Raw genomic sequence first — 22,367 nt, forward strand, 5'->3', positions numbered from 1 at the left:
AAAGAAGGAGAGTAGCCTACTCGTTGTTTTGATAGAGCAAAGAGCTTGTGCTCAGATAAAGATGGACTAAAAGAAGAATTTAAGAAAATTGAATCGGATCTCAGAAGCAATGGATACCCTCAATTAGTAATTAATAAGTGCAAACGAACCAGAAGAATCATTCCTGAGTCAGAAAAACAGAATTGTGATAAATTTGCGTTTATGTCAATCCCTTATGTGCCGGGATTATCGGAGAGGAAAATTAGAAGAGTAGGTAGAAAGTAACAACATTAGAACCGCGTTTAAAACACACAACACTCTTAGACAAAGTCTCGTAAAAACAAAACCAAAAAATGGCACACAGGATTCCAAAAACTGTGTTTACAGTATAAAATGTAGCTGCAATAGGGAATACATAGGCGAGACAAAAAGACCACTAAAACATAAGGATAAAAGAACACAAAGAAAACACGAGAAAGGGTTTCACAGAAAAGTCAAAAATTGCACACCATTGTTGGTCCGAAGACCATCATAATGAATTGGGATGAAGCCCACATAAATACATCGGGAACCACAATTTCTTCAAAAGGAAATTAATTGAGGCAACATACATTAAATTGGCAGACCAACCAATCAGTCAACCATCAGTCGAGATTAGGCCGCTTTGGTTGCCAATTCTAAAAAATGAACTAAAGAGAATACCAAAAGTATCAAACGGATCGGATATTTGCAATAAACCAATGCGGCGAGTCACAATATGGTTTTAAGAAGTTCATCTCGCATGAACCAATAATAACGAAAGGGCCCATTTCCTGTTCCCCTTCCCCTGTATTTCCGCCATCTTGTTTTAGCCGGGGCCGTCACGATTACCATTGGCTACCCCCCTCTGGTCAGTCGTAAATGGTTAGTAGACGAGTGAAGACATATTGTGACCTGTATTCCGTAGTTTAGTTTAATGATGGTGTTTTGTATAGTTTTTTTATTAAGTGCATGTCTTTAGTGTTAGTGAAGTTGACATACAACATGTAGGTTGTGATTCCTGACTCAGGCGTGCCACAACGCTTTAGTAAGATTTGTTTATTTTAACCTAGTTTGTTAATTATGTATTAGGTTAGTTCTTTACCTGAAGAAGAGATCAGATTGCAGATCTCGAAACGTAGTGTTACTGTTTTCTTGTTTCACTTAACGATGGCAAATGTCCGGAAAAATCCTGTTTCCTTCACAATCCTTCCATCGTCACAAAAATAACCTTCAAACAAAGAATAACAGTCATGTACTACTTTATAAAATTATATGAAGAGAAGCAATAAACTGATTATAAAGCAATATTGCGAATGTTTACATTACACAACTACTACTAGCAGTGGTTTCTCCTACTCAGAACAACATTATTTTATAGTAGGAAGTTTATAAATACTGTAGTTTGAACACCATACAGTTTGAAATCAAACAGACAACAGCATACAGGGTTATTGACAAGAGGACAACAAATTCATTAAAAAACTTTTATTGGCAACTAGTACATGACCAAACAACAAATTCTTATAAAATACACTCCTCCACTAGAGCTGACAAACTACAAAGCTAGCTTCAGGAACAATAGGTGGTGGACAAAAAGATCCACTGCTCCCTTTGCCTTAAATCTACTGTAAAAATCTAGATGTTACATCTAAACATTAAACAGAACACCTCTCCTATTCTGAAGACTTAGTACTAAGCACAAACCTTCAATTAAGTGTACAGTTACCAGCTACAAAACACTGTAATGACCACACATCATGCCCCAATGAAATAACAAACGGTACTTTCAAAAATACATAACCTACAAAACCAATGATATTCCTCAATGGGGAATAGTTCCCATATCCTCCAAACGGGACATCACTCATTCGGAGGATGGATCCAGAAAGTTTAGCACTATGTCCAGTCTAATAAGACATACCATAAGAAATGCATGAGAGAAGGTCCTCCTGCGTACCACCTCAGCCACAGCTGTCAAATAGAGATGTGGGATACTGTGGATCTGCTGGAGCAGCCTCAGCTTTTCCTTAAATGTCTTTAACTCGGAGGAAATCTTCTCAACGTGTTCTAACAATTCTGATATCTGGCACGCAATTTGATGTACCCCACCTAGTAACACCATCAAAGAAATCAGGATAGGATGTTACACAGTAATGAAACAAAATCTTTATCCCTAAAAACCCTATAAATACTGGATTCTTACATTGTATTGTATGCAATCTCATTATAATCTGATTTTGCCGATGTAAACAAGCTAGTAGAGCCACTGTGAATCAGATTCTTTGTACTTTTATTGTTGTTTTCGTCATAATACAAGTTTACTTTAGTTTTTAATGTTTATTTTCGTAAAATAATAAATTAAAATGTAATATTGACAACTTGAAAACACGAAAGTTACATAAAATTAACTCACCAATTGCTCTAAATCGTTTGGTTTAATTGGGTTGGTTATAGATTTTTGACGCAATTAGTTGGGTAGTAATGGTTTTGAAGTCAGGCAAAGGAGCTGACAGGATGAAAGATGCAATTGTCTCTTCCACCATCTGTATGTCATCCATTCCCAGCTGTAAACAAGAAAACATTGAACTGAATGAATTAAACACAGCAATTAAGATTAAATATCATTTTATTTGTCAAATGGCCAGCATTGGAAAAAATCCATGAAGCCTCAAGATCCTCTGTTTATAGGCACTTAGTATTACAATACCCTTCTAATTTTCTAATTAAACTCGTAATAATTTATAAGTATGTTTAATTAATAACTAATTGAAGTTGTAAGCCTTCCTAATAAAAAGATAAGAAAATAAATATTTCAATTAAAAATGAGGTAAAACAAACTATCAGAAATAATCCCTTGTAATCGGTTCCAAGGTTAGAACAGATCTAACCATTCCCAAATGGTCACATGCACTTAATTCCAAAGTTAGAACAAATCTAACCATTCCCACCTCCATCAGTGTGTATCTATTTCTAGTAAATTGAAAATTTATCTTAACAGCGAGAGCTATTGCAGGTTAAGCAACACTGCGCACTAACAGCTGTAGTTTTCCCATCCTCCAGTCTGCACAATGTAAATCAGTTAATAGAAATACCTTGGGCAGTTTGGTATCAAATAACTCCGGAGCCTGGGTGGCAAACGAAGAAGGGACGTCTTCCAGTCCCGGAAAGAGGTCATTTAATATATGACCTCCAAGCAGGGCCTGGAAGTTCTGACGTCTGCCCACTTCTTCTGCATAAACCCATCGCTGTTGCCTCGTGATTTCATTTGCCCTCTGGAATAAAGGAAATTGTTACTTTTAATTTTTTAACTCTAATTCTAATTTTCAAGTATAAATATACTTATTAGATAATGCTAATATGAATAAAATAATGAATTGTTCACACTGTTTTGAAAATTAAAGACTCTACAAAGTATTTAAATTTAAAAGTCTTTATTATAATTTCCTTAAAGAACGTACATTCAACAAACTGTTACAAAAGTCTTTGATAAATTTTACTTACAGTCAATAACTGAACAAATATATACTAGCTAGTTATAAACAAACAGTTTTAAATATTATTTTTAACAATATTTATTCAAATTTAAAAAAATATTGTACATGATAACATTTTCTCTTATTTAGAACATTGTAAACTTATTTTCAAGAAACTTCAATTTTTACAATTTTTATCAGTAAATCTTTGATTATCTATGATAAGTCTAACTAAACTTTTGAAAATTAACTCTTAACAATTATGTACATTCCTACAATACCAGATTTTGTCCATAGTAAATTATAATAAAAAAATCTAAAAACAGAGAAGTAGATGGATAGACATACCATAAGAAATGCATGAGAGAAGGTCCTCCTGCGTACCACCTCAGCCACAGCTGTCAAATAGAGATGTGGGATACTGTGGATCTGCTGGAGCAGCCTCAGCTTTTCCTTAAATTTCTTGAACTCGGAGGAAATCTTCTCAACGTGTTCTGACAATTCTGATGTCTGGCACTCAATTTGATGTACCCACCTAGTAACACCATCAAAGAAATCAGGATAGGATAGTACACAGTAATGAAACAAAATCTTTATCCCTAAAAACCCTATAAATACTGGTTTCTTATATTGAATTGTATACAATCTCATTATAATCTGATTTGTATTCCACTGAATCAGTTACTAACAATGTGTACACCTCATACAAGCATGGAGATGATTATGTTTGATTCATCCGTAATTTAGAAACATAATTCTTCAATATACAAGGGCTATCCAGAATGTAGATTACGTTTCACTCTGTAGCCACTAGGGGCGGGACTACCACAACCATTTTTATGTCAGCGCTTTGTCTCCATTAGTGGCTTCACAACCGTGCTAATGAGAGGTTACTGTCACTACTTTTTGTTATACAACAGCTGTTTAAAGTGTGTGATGCAACTGAAAACCCTGTGATATTGTAAAGTGCAGTCGGTAATGAGATTTTTGTTGCTAACTCTGTGGAATTTATGGCGATGATGCGATTACTGAAGGTGCATCATCTATCATATTTAAATATACAACTGTCTGAAAGATTGTGTATATTATATATATATATATATATATATATATATACATATATATATATATATATATAAATTTTTCTGTTTTAATTTGTTTACGAAAATGTAAAGTATAACTACCAACAGAACAGTTTAGATGAAACTAAGCCAGACAACTGTGCGAGTATTATCATGAGCAACAAACAAAAACACTGTTAAACAAAGCAAGCAGGGGATCAACAGATGTCAAAGTCACTGAAGATACCATTTTGTTATCATTCATGGGTAAAAATATTGAAATCCTGAACAATACAGACTACCCACAGCAGGCTTTTGCGTGTTAAACGCTTGCTTCACACTATTCAAAGTTAGCAATACTCACTTCCAGCGACCATATATACACTGGATAAGCTCCTCCTTTGCACGTCCTATGTTCCGCTTGATGTCCCTGATTTTCTTGTTATTTGTCTGCATCATAATCAAGTGATGGCTGTCCCAGAGGTTCACCTGTGTAGAACTATCATCATCAGTGATGGGCGATGGTGAGTAGTGATAGACAGCCTGTAAACACAGCGGCACATTCAAATTGTATTGCTTTTTTTTCAAAAACGTCTGTTTATAACACCTTTATAAACTTATAGTCTTTTTACAAGCTATCTGTTATGTGTCTTAATAATTTAAAATTGTGCTGTAAACATTGTAAAATGCCTACATCCTAATACAACATATAAGCATGCAAACTTAAACTGACGTAACATAAATCATCTCAGAGTTATGGTTAAAAACATTAAAAATACGGCTAGAGAAAAGCTATATGAAGTAGCATTGATATTATTGTCGTAGAAACTTTTAATTGCCATCCATTTAATCATATCCTTACCCTTTTTTAACTCCTCTATGTTAATATTCATGTACAAATATGGTACTGCTTATTCTAATAAAAGTAGATTCTCATAATTTCACAATATTTATTTTTATTTGCTACTTTGTTTATTTTCAAATTTCCAGTCTACATTACTTCGACACGAACTCACATCTGTCAAGTCCTCCTGTTCTTGCACAATCTGATCGACGTCATTTAACAGTTTCTCTAGGCCAGAGAATCTCGCTGAAATACCTCCGATTGATCTCATAGCTTTGTTTCCAAAGTTGGTCTCCAAATTTGTGAGCAGGGTTTGTATGTTGGACACCATCTCTTCATTGTACTGCAATAACAGAAACATTACTAGGACTACAAAACTCTGCAGTTACCACCTTCATAGGATTAAAATCGCAGACATTTTACAGAACTGCTAAAAAAAATTTTTCATTATAACGACAGCAATACACTACTTAAGTTCTACAATGTATTCACAAACTATGTATGCAAAGTTTTATTTTAGTTTTTTTATTCTTGATATATTACAAGGTCTGATTAATTTTTGAATAGCTACTGATGGTCTACACATAATGTAGCTATGGTGGGAAGGTTGATTCAATGTGAATGCTAAGTTTGGCTGCCACAGGCTTAATTCCTGGTATCTGGATCCATGTTTGTTGGAAGAGATAACAAAATTTGGTAACAAAGAAGCTCAAAACAAAAACTCTTCATGATTTAGTCATCTGCTACACCGGGACTACAAAATATGGTGTAATCCAGGTTAAGAGGTATTTTAACTGTCTCATCACGTGCACAATTATATTAAACCTGGATTACACTAAATTAACAATAAAGATTCACACTGCTAGTCTATTAGTCTTATGGTATAGACCACACCCACCAGTGTAAAGTATGGTAGAGGAAGGACGTCACAGTCCACCATTTCCCACAAATAGCCTACGCCTCTAGTGGCTCAACGAAGTACAGCCCGCTCAAAACTCCACACACCACTCACAATAACCGTCATCACCCACAACATAAGGACTTCTCTCTAAACGAAGGTGTAACATACATTTATGAAATATCTACAACAACTGGCGGAATTAAGTTAATAGAAATATTTCAATGTTAAAATGGCCATTGCCTTGGGTTTAAATAAATAAATCATTGTTTGGTTAAGTTGTAAATGTCTCTCTCATATCACATTCTAACAACCCAGAATTACACTAGGTGTAAGAGGGTTTGGACTGTGTTGTTAAAAAGTGAACTGGTGTGGTTAGGTGCACTAGCAAAAAGAGGGGAATGTAAAATCAAGTGAGGAAAAACCACAAAATAACAAGCTGAAAAATTAAAATGATGAAATTGTGTAAAGGATTTAACATATAAATTATTCCATATCTTCACAGAACACCGGACTAGGCAATGATCATAAATGGATTTGAAAGACTGGCTTCAGAGAAACTTTTAAAACGTTATATAGAGTAAGGCTTTGGACATTGAAAGACAAGTTGTACATCTTTACTGAGCAATCAAACAATGAGCTTTTAGTTTTCTAAATCAGTAAAGAATCTGTTAAGTAATTTTACTTTCATCATATTCTATTATAACCATGTACTATTGGGGTATTCTTTCTAGAGTCAGGATGACAACTATGGGCTAAACCAATATGCTTGAGTGAATCATTATTCATTAGGAAATAAAACAAAAACTGATTACATTTGGAAATTACTGAATTATAATTAATGGCACAAATGATAAAAACTAAGGGACTACTGGGCAGATATTAGAGCTGAGGGGTAGCAACGTCAACATCACTAGACTTAACAGCATCTTGACCAAGACCCTAACTTTGAAACTACAAAACTTAAACAATAACTTGACAAAGCACAAGAAAGCAACAGTACAGAGCCAAGACTAAGACACCTCAATGAACTAGGAGCTAAACTGAAAATGGACTCAGAATTTTGAATAAATTTTGGTTATATACTAAGGTGGTGCCTTCCCTCTTCAGAGGAGGTGGAGACTGCCCTACTGAGTTACACCCCATGTAGTTCTGGGACTCTCATTGTCTAGAGCTCATTCCTTCAGAGACCTCCTTTGGCCATTATTTATTGTTTCTGGTAATAATTTTGATTCATGCATATTAGAACGGACTCGGTTTACCACAACAGTATATTAGTGGCAAGCGATATCCCGGATGATGGTTATGTCAGATTTTTATATTGCCTCGTGTCCCTCAGCAGGGTGGCTTAAACTGATGGACCTATGGAGTTTAACACTCCAGAATTTTGTTCTGTATTCTACAATCATTCACATAAAGCCCCATGCGTTTACAATTATAACACTCAACTTGAGCTGATCGAAATGAATCAGGTGTAGCATTGCACTTTGGATACATCAGATTCTGCTTGTTACCTCTTTTCAATTGTGTTGCGGCCACTAGACCACACCCTCTATTTACTAGTTCCGCTTAGACCTCCCTTAACCTCTAGCCATGACTTCTATATGTATTTTGTGACAGTTTATTTCCACAACCTCTACCAGACCCCTGAGGCCTTCCATTTCCTATACTTTGGCCAACATGCGCTCTTCTTACCTCAGCACAGAATTATTCCTAATAGCCCATCTACATTCCGACTTTATGTGACCTGGCTTATTACAGTTCCAGCACTGGATTGCAAACACCATCACCATCTACTACCGACTTACTCATCCAGGGCCCGATTAAGGTTTTTGGCGCCCGTAGGCTATCTTGTACTTCGCGCCCGCCCCCCCCCCCAACGGTTTCCGGCCGGCTTCCCTCTGTCAATTTTTCAATAATAAAAAGTGTTCTGCTGTATAGCGGCCATATTATATTTTTGTAATAAAAATTTCAACTTACTTAAATTTAAAGACCATTACAGAGAGAGACCATTTAGAGTATTAAACTTTAGGAAAAGAACAACATTCAGCAACTAACTATAAACTTTAATTATTGTTCAAAGGTCTAATGATACATGTATGTATAAACTGCTATGTAATTATGTTCAAATTTCAACGGTTAAAAAAGAACTATGCTGTTTGCTGTCATTTCCTAAAAAACACACAAACAAACGAACAAAAACAGCAAAATTATAGAAAGTGCAAACTTGCAAAGGGAAAGGATGCTTACTGCTGAGCATTTATTTGTATCTTTAAAATGGAATATGGTCTATTGTTGTAGACTTGTAGGTAACATTCTAGAGAATCAAGGGTTCTTATTTACCACTGGTTTTGTAGGACATACAACAATGTGTCCTAGCTACAGCCAAACCTTACATGAGTTTTTAATTCTTATACATTTTTTGTAGATTACTATCATTAAATAGTCACAAAATTCAAAGTTCAGCACTTTGTAATGTTACTTTCAAAAAATCTGTAGGCTTATTTTTTTCAAAATAAATTAAAATGCATACTGTAATTTTTAAGGCTGTTAAAATTATGTGAATTTTTATCTCTTACTTCAGTATAAATGCTGCCATAATAATGGAGATTTTATTGTTGTCCATTTTAAATAAGAAAGCTTAGTAGCTACGTATAGCCTGTTTAATTAGCGTTTTAACTGTAAATTAACTTTTACATGTTTCAATAGCCTGTAGGCTTTAGTCCCGGTCGGTTTGACTTTCTTCTTTTCCTCCATTCTGTCTGACAGTACATTTTTTTCCTCTTCATAGAATGTATTATCATCTTTTAAAAAATTTTTGAAGATACAAACACTCATCTGGAAATGAATCATCTAGGTCTGTTGAATATTCATTCATTAGCTTTGTTGCCTTTTCCTTCAAGATTGAACTCTCAATTTTATTCAAATTCCATAAAAAGTTGAAGGAGTCTCGTAGTGTGACATAAATTGATTTTCTCCTTGTTAGTTGCCCTAGGAGTGTATCAATTGCTTTGTAGTAACAATTTATCAGGAATGATTTCCGCCCATCAAACTCAGTGTGCCCCTCTTTGCTTTCTCCAAAAGGGATTTTTGGTTTCTTTTTCCTTGTATTGTCTTGTTTGTACTCTTGAGAATTGCACATAAGCTTTGCCTCACTTTCAAAGTTAGAAAATTGTTCCTCATTTCTTAATGAACTTAGAAAAGACTCTAGGAGCTCGTACGAAAGTGCTGTCTGATCTAAGTCTCCATCTTCAGATTGAAGTCGTACACTGATGTCATGAAAACTTCATGAGTACTTTATTCCAAAAAACAAATCATCATGGTCATTTCCAAAGACTGGAGCTTCTCTATCAGTTGTTTGGCTTCAAGTCGTACGTCTTTTTTATTTTCTTCGTTTGAAGTGATGTCTTGTAACGCTGCGATTATTTGTTTATATGACTTGTGCATGGCTTTACTGGCATCTGCTCTTGCACTCCAGCGAGTTTTCGAAAGGGTCTTGACTGTCAACATTCTTGTCATATTGCGACAAGAGGAATTTCCCATCTGTGTGTAGATGAATGGAAAAAGTTGTACATTTGCTGTGCCAGGGCAAATATTCAACAGAACTACTACTTACTTTCTGCAGCGGTCGAAACCTACTAGCTGTAACGAATGAGCTGCGCAAGGAACGTAGTGAGCAAGAGGATTTTGCTCTTTGATTCGATTTTGAAGCCCCTTGTAACACCCAGACATGTTACTTGCATTGTCGTAACTCTGACCTCTACAGTCACTGATATTTAAGTTCAAACTTTCAAGAGTATTTATCACAGCCTTCTCCATATCTTCCCCTTTATGGCCACAATTTGGGATGAAACGTTATGAACCGCTCATTAGGTGACCCGTCAGGTGCTACAAAACGAATGACAAAAGTCAATTGATCCACATTGGAAACATCTGGAGTAGAGTCGACAATAATCGAAAAATACTTAGAATTCTTGATATCTGACGCGATTTTGGATTTAACATTGTCAGCTAACAGAGTAATAAACTCGTTTAACGATCGTGGAAGATAAGTATGAGGGCACTCCTTTACCTTTATTTCCGAAACGAGCAACATGGTCAGCCATGAAAGGATCAAACTTGCACAAAAGCTCGATACAGCCAAGGAAATTACCATTACTGGTTGACCCCAAAATTTCATTTTCACCATAAAACGGAAGCCCTCGAGAAGTTAAATACTTAACTACCTCAACAACTCTTGACAATACATCTCTCCAATACTTCACTTCTACTTGATGCTGCTCAAGTAGTTTTGCATCAATTCTCTGAGGTGCATTCATCCGGGTCAAATATTTGTTCACACATTCTCTGTGCTCTAGACTATTATCATGTTCTTGAATTTTGTGTGAATTTTTCCAATCATTAAAGCCGCATGTAGCTAAGGCAGTCGTTCCCCCCATAGAGCTTACAAGGAGCACAGTATACATAGCCAGTTGATTTGGAATAAACTAAATGAGTTCTTTTTACAATCTCTCCATTTACAAGTTTTTTGAAAAAAAACAAGCTTTGTTCAAATAACGGTTTTGGTCAGAATACTGTCGCTTTGATTGGGAAAAATCCCCACTGTCATTTTGATTGATGCTGTGCACTGCAAAGTATTCACGCAATGCCTCATTTACCAGCCATAAAGCGGGATCATCAAGATTTTTTGAATCGGTTACCTCTTTATTTGCTGGTACACAATCTTGCAACTGATGTCCCAAATCTGCTATTTGCTCGGTTGATGGTGGTGAAGGGACGTGTACAGGTGCAATTTCCGTTGTGGTGTCTGAGACATCGGTAGCAGTGGCACTGGCAGGCTGCTGAATCACTTCCACTTCCCACTATAACACCGCTGTCCTCACTCACAACGTTTCGTTCAGTTCCCGTGACGACCGGCAATGTCTCAGCAGAACAACTGGGAGTTTCGGGTTTATTGAAAAAATCGTCTAGTCTATGAATTTTATTTAGAAGAGCACTTTCCCGTTCGTTACGCTCCCGGGCCCGTTTACGGTATTCGGAACCACTTGGTTTTTTTACTCATAATGTAGCCTACATATGTAAAACAAGCAAACCACTGCTTCTTCTAATATTTCAGTATCAAACACTCTAACTCGACTTACGAATAAATGTCAGTGTTTATAATAACGAGCAATGACACCATTAATCACAACGAAAGTCCAAAATAATTCATAGGCCATAGGCCTAAAAACAAACAGTGCAGACGAGGAGACGACTGACTGCAGCTGCAGCTACACTCTGTCTCTATCTGTCAGAGAGTGTTGCAAACGGCGAAGGGCGGCGGGCGGCCGCGGCGCCCCTCGCGCGAAGCAAAAGTTCCCTTTTAGTTTCCCTACCGTTACGATAATTACTATGCGTTGTCACTAATCGCTATTAATTAATTTCTTTTTCTACTTAATAGTTATTTTTAAGTAAATGGAGTAAATCTAAGGTCTAGGTGGATGTGTGTAAATAATGTACAAAAATGTATAGTGAAGTTTTAGACCATACCATTTTATTTTACTACATATAAAAAGCACTTCATCTTGAACTCCGAAGCGCCCCCCTAAAATCGTCACCGGTCTCGCGCCCTAGGCTGCAGCCTACTTAGCCTACTGGTTAATCGGGCCCTGTACTCATCTCTTCCGCTTCTACCATGGTTGCTATCTTCATAGGCTCTTCCCAGTTTTTAGGAAATCTAAGCCTAGTTGTCTCACCAGGCTTACCTAATTATCCGTGTAAAAATGGGACCAGCATATGGCGCTCAGATTCCTCATTTACTACTTTTTGTTACTACTCTGCTTCCTTATGATGAATTGTCAATGATCCCAGAGGTGCCTTATTCTCTCCACGAACTGTTTAACACGTTCACGACAACGTGTACCCAATCGGGTACATGTGATCTTTCACAAGTACCGTCATGTACCCAATCGGGTACACACCGGTCTTTCGCAAAGCGCATTGTGTGCCCGATAGGTGGTTTGTTAAATGTGATCCTACGCTTAACCTTAAACTATTGTGTACCCCATCAAGTGTATGACTGCTTAATTTTTAATGTAAATTAATTTTTTAGGTAGCCTTGAGTTACATGGAAAAACATTTTTTTTTTTTTTGCAAAATTATGAAGCCTAAATAGATTTTTTGTTTCTATTAACTAGAACAGGCTTAATATAGGCACTTATTCGGTTCCTTATATGCCATCCACGACCAATGAAAAAGTTACTTGAAAAAAACCATGAAAAAAGTACCACATCCTATTTTCCTCGATATTTATAACCAACTCAATAAAACAATCACGAAACGGTTCCCACGTATCTTCATTATCTCCCCAAGCCAAGTACAAATTTTGAATTTCATGCAACAACAACCTTTCCCTCAATCTCACCTCAAAAACTTGTTCAAAATACTCCGAATTACAATTTGATTAAACTTTGTAAACCAAAATTGCTCAAACTTTTCCCTGATATCTACAAAACGCAATGCATTTTGACGGTTCTGAAAAATTTGATCAAAAATACACTTAACCAGATAACTGGTAAAACTTTGTGAGAAACAAATTAAATTGACTAACGGAGTTCAGTGCCTTCTCCAATCAGATATCATAAGCACCCTCACCTACTTTACAATATGAAAACAACAATACCTTTGCATAGATCCCTCTAATAATTCTAATAAATAGTAAAAATACAATCCATTTCTAAAATATATAAAATCATTACATGAATGGATAACACTTAACTTCAACATGATACATTTACTCTACTTTTTAAATTTTAAGTTTTTTATTTTTTAAATGATTCTCTGGTCAAGCTTTTACTTCTGACACCAATTCTTATGTATGGTTGGGGTATACTTTTCAGAGTCAAGATGACAAATTCTGGTTATATACTAAGGTGGTGCCTTCTCTCTCCAGGTGAGGTGGAGACCCCTACCATGACATCCCCATATAGTTTTGGGTCTCTCATTGTCTAAAGAGCTCAGTCTCCAACTCCAATTAAATCCTTTAAGGCCTAAAAGGTTACACTGTAGAATAGCTCGCACCTGTTGCAACCCCTTGGTGCAGGTCTGCGAGAGTTGGTGGACGCTGTCACTGGAAATATACGGCTGCAGCCAGTCAAGTAGTGACATGTTGTCCCGCTGCCCCTCAATGTCCTTGCAGCTGGCGATGGAGGTCATAGGGTCCTGAGGTACTTGCTCCACTAAGCTCGGCAGCAGAGGGATGGTGGCCAACGTAGCTGCCACGTCTTGTAAACTGTCAGCAACAAATACAGAACAGATCAGGTATTAAGTATTATAGAATTTCCCAGTAACCAGAGTTTGAAATCAAATATTCCCTGAAAGTTACATTCAGGCCTGAAGTACAAAAATACGTAAAATTTATTTACTGGTTTATTTGATAAACACATAGGATAAACTTAATTTTCATAACCTATTTTCAAGTTGTAAGTTGCTGAGTTCTGAATTGGGTTCAAATCTTATCTGTGACTGCACTACTTTTTATCAGTATTGCCAATTTTGTATTGTATTGACTTTCCCCCTTTTTCCATTTGATAGGACCCTCACCAGGCTAGTGGCCCATAGAGTTAGGCAAAATAAGTGTGAAGGGAAGATCTACCTCTTCTTTTTTTAATGAAATTAGCTGTGTTGTTTGTAGTGTTTCATTGATTTAGCTGAGTCATTTATATTTAAAAATCAACTAAGTTCTTAGTATACTATAAAAAAACTAGGTTAACTAACTTGTGCCAAAATAAGGTTTACTACGTTTGCATCATCTTTGTGCAGAGATGATACAAATGACTGCAACTCCCCAATGCAAAGCTGTCCAAATAAGGGGAGAATCAAATAACGAAAAGTTATTTATGTATTGATAATTTGTCACTAATTTAACATTAATAAATGCCTATTTTATCAGCTATCAAATTATCATATTTTCTGCTCTTGGTTTTTAAGTATATTTTCTCATGTTGGATTTGAAAGAATAATCATCCTCATTTGATATTTTTAATTTTGTAGTGACTGGTCAATTCAATTGTTAGTCCTAGTTCTGGTTCTTTGGTTCTGATTCTCAATTGGATCTAAACTTAACCTTTAGAGTGATTGTTAGCTATTTATTGTTCAATAAGGTGCTATTTTTTAGTATGGTACTTTTTAACGTTAATCTTCTTTATATAAATTAATATTGCTGAAGTTATTATGGGAAACAATAAAAATCAAAGTTTTACAGGTACATTTGGAAATTTTAATCTGATTTTTTTTTAAAAAGGTGGAGCTCCTTCTAACTTAGTTTATTTATAGTTTATATATATATATATATAAACTATATATATATATAAACTATATATATATAAAACTATATATATATATATATATATATATATTGGTTTCATGACACCACATTAGATTATACTGGATTGTAAAATAAGTTATGTTGGATTATATGTTCGATCAATCAAAAATGACTGTTTGAGTTAACACTGTCCAATACGTTCTTTTTTTACTTAAATAACTTAAGAGTTCATTTTCCCTTATGAAAGTAAGTCCATATCAGTATGGATAACAAGCTTTAAGTAATCACAGAGAATGAACTGTTGTACATTAAAAAATACTATTAATAAATTATATTAAGTAAACTCTTGGTTTTGAAAGCAAACTTACCTGTCTGTCAGTTGTAAATAGTGTGACTTGTTTTCCAAGAACTCCTGGAGCATGCTCAGAAACGTCACGGCAGAGGAGTTAGCAGTTGATACTTTATTTTGAATGTTGTCGATCATAGCCTTAAAGCCTGGAACAGAATCACACACGTTTTTTCAAACATAATTTTGTATTTAAGGATTCTCATTGTTGTAGTTATGAAATTGACAGTCAAGATTCATTTCCAAGATATAAAAGGGGAGAAATAAAATCATTTTGCTGGTACAAGAGGTTTTGTAATTATTATTACTTGAAGAAAGTAATTCTTTCACTTTAATTACTTTAAAAACAAATATTTTACAAACTGACTGTGGTTAAGGTCCGTATTAAACTGGAGCATTAAACCAGAGGATGTTGTGGGTTGTGGATTCCAGTTTTCAAATTAAAAAAATTGTATCTGTTATTCGTTGTATAAATGTTTCCTTCTAAAAACTTTTATATATAAAGGGTAGACTGCTCATTCTGTGACATTAAAATTCAATTTATTGTGATTATCTCTATCAGCACTTCAATATATAGAGGTATATATATATATATATATATATATATATATATATATATATATATATTGATTGCGGTGCGACAAGATGGCATTCCAAAAACAGCCATGTGCAAACATGTTTGCTTAAAATGTTATGATTTGTTGTTAGGAATGTATTATACGAGTATACTAACACCTATGTCTTTTTAGTGCTTAAGTGAATGGTCTTTAATTCCAAATCATTAAAATTATACATTCACTAGAGATTATACAATTACATTAATGCAGTTAATTCTCAAATAATCAAGTAATTTTGATTTTAAATGGTAGCAGACCAATGAACACAAACATTGTCATCATTTTTGTCCACTGTGGCACATACCCTGGTGCTGAAGATGTTGCTCATCAATCAGACGCTTGCAGGCTTGCATAGATTTTTCTGCCATTTCATAGAAGCTGGAGGCCAAATAAGAACGGAAGAAAATACTGTCTGTCGTGTCCTCCAGGACCAGGCTTTCATCCATTTCCGCATGCAAGTCCATCAATTCTGGAACAAAGTTGGGAAATTAGACAATTACTCAGCAAGTGTATGAAGCAACTAATGAATAATATTTAGTTGAGTTATTTTATGTCTATCGGACAGTATAGACAAAGCATTGTATATCTAAATTATAGCCTACTTGAAATAAAACTACATGTAAAATTAAAAAGCTTTAGGTTTAAAAAAATGTGTTTTTCTGTAACATTATTTACAAAAGTAAAGTTCCCATACACATGTACTAATAGTTACATATCAGAACATTGGTAACCCATACAAGGTTTATTATTCATTAGTAACTAAACACTCTTGGCATCTTTAGTTACATTTCCTATTATCAGATTACTATTTTAATTACTAATTTATCTGAGATTACATCCACATATAAAATCCCACACATGTGACTATACTATACTATGATTTTGTGTAGAGATTTTCATAAGACTGTATTGTGCTGTGATTATGTGTCGAGATTTGCTTGAGACTGTACTCTGCTGTGATTATGTATAGAGATTTGCTTGAGACTGTACTGTGCTGTGATTATGTATAGAGATTTGCTTGAGACTGTACTGTGCTGTGATTATGTATAGAGATTTGCTTGAGACTGTACTGTACTGTGATTATGTATGTGTCGAGATTTGCTTGAGACTGTACTGTTCTGTGATTATGTGTGTAGAGATTTGCATGAGACTGTACTGTGCTGTAGAGATTTGCACGAGACTGTACTGTGCTGTGATTATGTGTAGATATTTGCACGAGACTGTACTGTACTGTGATTATTTGTAGAGATTTGCATGAGACTGTACTGTGCTGTGATTATGTGTAGGCATTTGCATGAAACTGTACTGTACTATGATTATTTGTAGAGATTTTCATGAGACTGTACTGTACTGAGATTATCTGTAGATAATTGCATAAGACTATACTGTTCTGTGATTATCTGCAGATATTTGCAACAGACTATACTGTACTATGATGACACATAGATTATTAATTTTAATAATTTAATACACTTATTCATAGTGTGTGCTTAACTTATTAAATTTATTAACAACAACATTAAAATTCCCCTCTTACTTTGGATTTTAAATCACCAACAAGATATATCCTCCTCAACTTATAGTATTTATATAGCAATCTTGCACACTTTTTGTAGATCTTACAAAACTTTTTACTTCTTACCAGATAATATTATAGAAATTATCTGTTTACAGGTTTAAACAATTAATTTATTAAAGACAGAAAACAGCGAATCTTTTGAAGAGTAGGTATTATAGAATATAATACTCAAATAGTATTTCAGTTCAAAACTTTTTAATATCTGTAATTGATAATAAGCAGTTGAAATTTAAATAAAAACATTATTCTGGCTAGCAACCAGAACACATTAAAAATATATCAATATCTGAAAATATAATAAACTCTAACAATGTCTTTTACATATGTGATTATTTTGACTCATTTTCTGTAATATGGAAAAAAACAATATATGTAGCTTTAACAATGTTGAAAGCAAAATAATAACTAAAAAGAACAATTAAGCAATTACCTGGGCCAGAGTCAACGACAGTCAGTTTAAATGGAGCTGTATTGCTGGGATAGACATAGTACTGTTTATTGTACAGAAATATTGGGTTGGTATCACTGCCAGCAGAGTAAGCACTCACTCGTTGGCTCGGAGACAGTGCTGTCCCCCCACCAACGAGCAAAACTTGACTCGCAACAGGAATCTTCAGCACCTGCTCAATGTGTTCCTGGAGTTCGGAAACCCTGTCGACATAGAACAGAGAGCACATTGAAACAACTGCACATTTTTTATTCATTTTTAAATCTCTCAAGGTTACATGTTAAAACAGTGTCAATTAAAACGTTATGTGAAGCTATTCACAATAAGTAGTTTTATATTTACCACTCTGCGAATTCTGAGATCATTGATTTTTTTGGTAATAATGTGATATTGTTATTTATATTAAAAAATATACAACAATTTTAACTTCTTCAGCTATTTTCCACCCAATTATCTTGGATATCTTTTCCCTATTAGTCCATTTAATTTTAATTTTTTTTTAATTTTTAAATGAATATTTATTTATCTTTACTTTAAGGAGATGCCCCCCTTTTAAGCTTTATTCTGTTCATCTCCATGGGCCGGTGGCCTGTGTGAGGATCTTGTCTAATAGGATGAGAAAAAGAGTGGTACAGTATAAGGCCAATGGTACTGATTAAAATTGTAAGGATCTGAACCTATCTGATCCCTCACTCTGATTCTAAGTCTGGTATCTTTCACTGCTTGCCCTATCTTTCACCGCTTACTCCATCTTTCACCACTTACCCCATCTTTCACCGCTTACCCCATCTTTCACCACTTACCCCATCTTTCACTGATTGCCCTATCTTTCACCGTTTACCCCATCTTTCACGGCTTGCCCCATCTTTCACCGCTTGCCCATCGGCTCTCCCAAATAAAATTACTCTAAAAAACTACTGATTTTCTTTAATTTTTGAAAGGCTTGGCATTTGTCATCTCTTGTCAAATAGCTAAAGAAGAAGATTAATGTTAAATATAACAAACATATTACAATTTTACAAACAATATTAAATGTATTTGTTATACATTTTAACTCAAACAAGAGTAAACATTATTCTCCTGCCTATATTTTACTACAAAATTAAGTGTTTAAAAAGTGTTCAATTGGAAGTTTTATCTATTTTGTAACAAAGTAAAAGTTGTCGGATATTGGTTTTCTGTACATCATTAGTTTTATTCCACAAAAAACTTTAATTTGATTTCCATGTGGTGGTCAGTCATCCCATTTAGAACTGTCAGTGGGTGATGATTATCAGAATTCTTCCCCGATGATACACAAATTACGCCGATGATCACATCTCAACCCAATCTTTTGTTAATCACTAATCTTTTGTTTTCAATAAACTCCCAAATCTAATCTGTTTTAACAGTTTAAGTTGTACGTCTGTGATTTGTTTCTAAACAGAAAAATATATATCTTTAAGTTTAATAAAGGTTTGTCATTTAAACGCTGAAGCATTTTAATCTAATTAAAACGTTTGTAAAACAATTTCATAAAAGGGTCATCTCGAGCTTCAAAGTTTTTAAAACTGATTAAGTGGAATATTTTATGAAAAAAGAACAGTAAAATATACAATACTTTCAGATGAACGTTTTAATATCCACCAACATGATTTATTCCACTACGATAAACTTTAATGGAACAGTAATGAGTTTTAATCACTGCTTTCACTCAATTAAAATACACTAATTGATTTGTTAATGTTTTTTAAATGCTAATTAACAATTTGCTGATTGTTACATTTAAAGAGATGTAATTTTGGTTGGATTTCTGTTGGTAACAGAAATAATTAGTCACATACTTTTACCAGGTTATAATCACTTTAAAATGTTTTACAATGGAACTTGACAATGCATATGGTACATAAAATCAAATAAATACATAATAATCATAAAACTCAAATGCAAAGATCATAAATTAACAAAACGTTACAGTATTATTTTCCAACTATACAATTATAATTAAATAATACAAAATATTAATTAACCAAAATGACAATTACGAGTACAAAAGGCAACAGAAAAATTGCATAAATATATTTTGTATATGGTAAAATAAGTTAATTAATATATAAATAGCGAAATTTTAAAAGCGTTTCCAATACTCAATTAGAAAAATTACGTAAATAAGTCACAACATTAATGAAGGAATTTAGTTAAATATACATTATATGTTCTAAAATATATTGTCCTACTTTGAGACATTTTGAGAGATATTCTCATGATTAAATCGTTCACCAGTTTACAGAGAATTCATTATATTTTCAAAATAAAATTAATTATGAAAATATCTGATGTGATGAAGTATAAAATTATTTTCATTTGATGTAAACAATTAATACCGTTACAATGATATTATATTTCATTGTATACAGGATACTAAAAATAAACTACAGTACCGGTAGTGCATTATAGAACGTAAATGATGAAAAATACTCTTCTTACTTTTTCTTTCCCTTAATCCCCAAATGTTTATGCTATATTATCTCTCTGTAATCCTTTTCACAAATTTCATGTGACAAAATTAAAAATACAAATTCATGGCTTGATTTTAGGAATGCAGATAAGTTACTTACAAGTCCAGGCTGTTGTCAAATTTCATCATGACCCCCGAATCGGAATCAAACACGTTCATCCTTCTGGCACACTATCACACCAGGTAGAGAAACACCGTCCTGGAACAGATAAATGAGTTGTAAAGGTTTGTTCAGAAGCAAATGGAACCTTTAGGTTGAGCGCTAGCGAATGAGTATTGCCAGTTTTTTTAACCCAGAGTACACCCACGAACTGTATATGTACATGCAAAATTGCCTCAGTCTTCAGTTCCCAAAATATTAGGGCCTAATCCCTGGTTTTCGGTTGAATACTTACATCTACCGAAACGGGCTGCTGATATATCATTTGTAAAAACACATTATATATGCCACATTCTTGGCTTAGTGGGAATCGAACAAAATTTATCGGAAGAAATTTTACTAGATTTGAAAAATATAGAATATAATAGATGTTCGAAAGACTTGACTATAAATGCTAAAGGCCGAAGGCTACTGGACATATTGGACAATCACGGGTTTATTATTTTAAACGGTAGATCTAAAGGTGACAAAGAAGGACAGTATCCTTTGTTTGAAGGTTATTTTTGACGATGGAAGGATTGTGAAGGAAACAGGATTTTTCCGGACATTTGCCATCGTTCAGTGAAACAAGAAATCAGTAACACTACGTTTCGAGATCTGCAATCTGATCTCATCTTCAGGTAAAGAACTAACTTAATACATAATTACAAACTAGTTTTTTTTTTTTTTTTTTTTTTTTTTATGGGAAGCTCGATTATAGATTTAGCGGTGGTGTCCTCGGCTTGTTTACATTTGGTACACGACTTTAGAATAATAGGGTTTCCAGGATCAGATCATTTCCCAATAGAATTGTGTTTAAAAGTTGGTACACCCGAGACAAGGGAGGAGGAGAAACCGGTCCCGCTGTTGCCCAGAGCGAGATGGAATGATAGCAGATGTATGGCTTATCAGCGTAGGCTTGGTCAGGCTGCTTCGCTCTTTACAATTGAAAATGACAACCAGAAAAATATTGTTCGAATTATAAAATACATTAATGAGTGTGCGGATAAAGTAACAAACCAATCACCTAAACACCGTAATTTTAACAAACAACCGTGGTTTGATTATAGGTGTCTGGCAGCTCGAAAAAGGGGTTTTAAACTGTTAAATAAAATTTAGAAAATCGGGTTCAGTAAACGACGGATTAGAATACATTGAGGCAGAAAATGTGTTTAAAAGTACAAGTAAAAATAGTAAACGAGCATTTTATTGCAATACCATAGATAACTTTACAAAAATCCCCTGATTCAAAATCGTTTTGATTGGCTATAAATAACTTTAGAAATAAAAATAGAAAGATATATAATAATATTAGCGTTGATGAATGGAACAGACATTTTAAAAACTTATTGAATCCAAATTTATTAGCGGGATCTTTACATTATGCAGAACCTCTAATTACTAATGACTGTCTAGACTCAGAGTTTAGTATGAGCGAATTTAATGAAGTATCATTTAAGTTGAAAAGAAATAAATCTCCAGGTTTAGACAAAGTCCCGTAAGAGTTCTACAAAAATGCCCCTAATTCCTTAAAAAAAATTTTTTTTAAGTATTTAATAAGATATGTAGAGAGGCGGCAGTACCGCCAAGTTTTAAAAGATCTATTATTTTCCCATTACACAAGAAAGGTGATTTAGAATGTGTAGACAATTACAGGGGTTTGAGTTTCATTGATTGCGTAGCCAAAATATTTACAAGTTTATTAAACAATCGCTTAGTCAAGTGGGCGAACACACAACAAATAATCATAGAGTTCCAGGCAGGTTTCAGAAAATATGATTCAACTATAGATAATAATTTTAGTTGATCTAGTATGATTAATTTAAGATTGGCTATGGAAAAAGGAAAATTATACTTTTTTTTTGTGGACTTGTCCGCCGCTTTCGACAGAATTGATAGAAAAGCACTATTTTTTAAATTGTTAAATTTTGGTATTTCGTCACGTATAGTGGCAGTATTAAAAGATTTATATGACGGCACCTCAGCGAGTGTCTGGACCCAAGAGGGTGAAACAAGGAGTTTTGACATAGGAATGGGGTTAAGGCAGGGCTGCATTCTCAGTCCACTGTTGTTCTGATTATTTATTAATGAGCTTCCGGAAGTGCTCGGTGGAGGATGCAGTTTTTACACCCACCGCTTCAATATTCTGCTGTATGCAGA

At 34.3% G+C, this 22,367-nt stretch overlaps 1 protein-coding gene across 1 annotated transcript; it reads right to left on the reverse strand.

Moving 5' to 3' along the window:
• Positions 1-4,634: 4,634 nt before the first annotated feature.
• Positions 4,635-20,261, reverse strand: LOC124365315 (RB1-inducible coiled-coil protein 1-like). The gene is made up of 6 exons (XM_046821287.1): positions 20,169-20,261; positions 17,554-17,774; positions 15,849-16,013; positions 14,950-15,076; positions 13,336-13,546; positions 4,635-5,721 (listed from the first exon to the last, which is right to left on the reverse strand). The coding sequence occupies exons 1-6, from the start codon at positions 20,225-20,227 to the stop codon at positions 5,491-5,493; spliced, it is 1,014 nt and encodes a 337-aa protein (XP_046677243.1). The 5' UTR covers positions 20,228-20,261; the 3' UTR covers positions 4,635-5,490.
• Positions 20,262-22,367: the final 2,106 nt, after the last annotated feature.

The sequence above is a fragment of the Homalodisca vitripennis genome, chromosome 6 (genome assembly GCF_021130785.1).
Source record: "Homalodisca vitripennis isolate AUS2020 chromosome 6, UT_GWSS_2.1, whole genome shotgun sequence".
In the NCBI taxonomy this organism is placed as follows: domain Eukaryota; kingdom Metazoa; phylum Arthropoda; class Insecta; order Hemiptera; family Cicadellidae; genus Homalodisca; species Homalodisca vitripennis.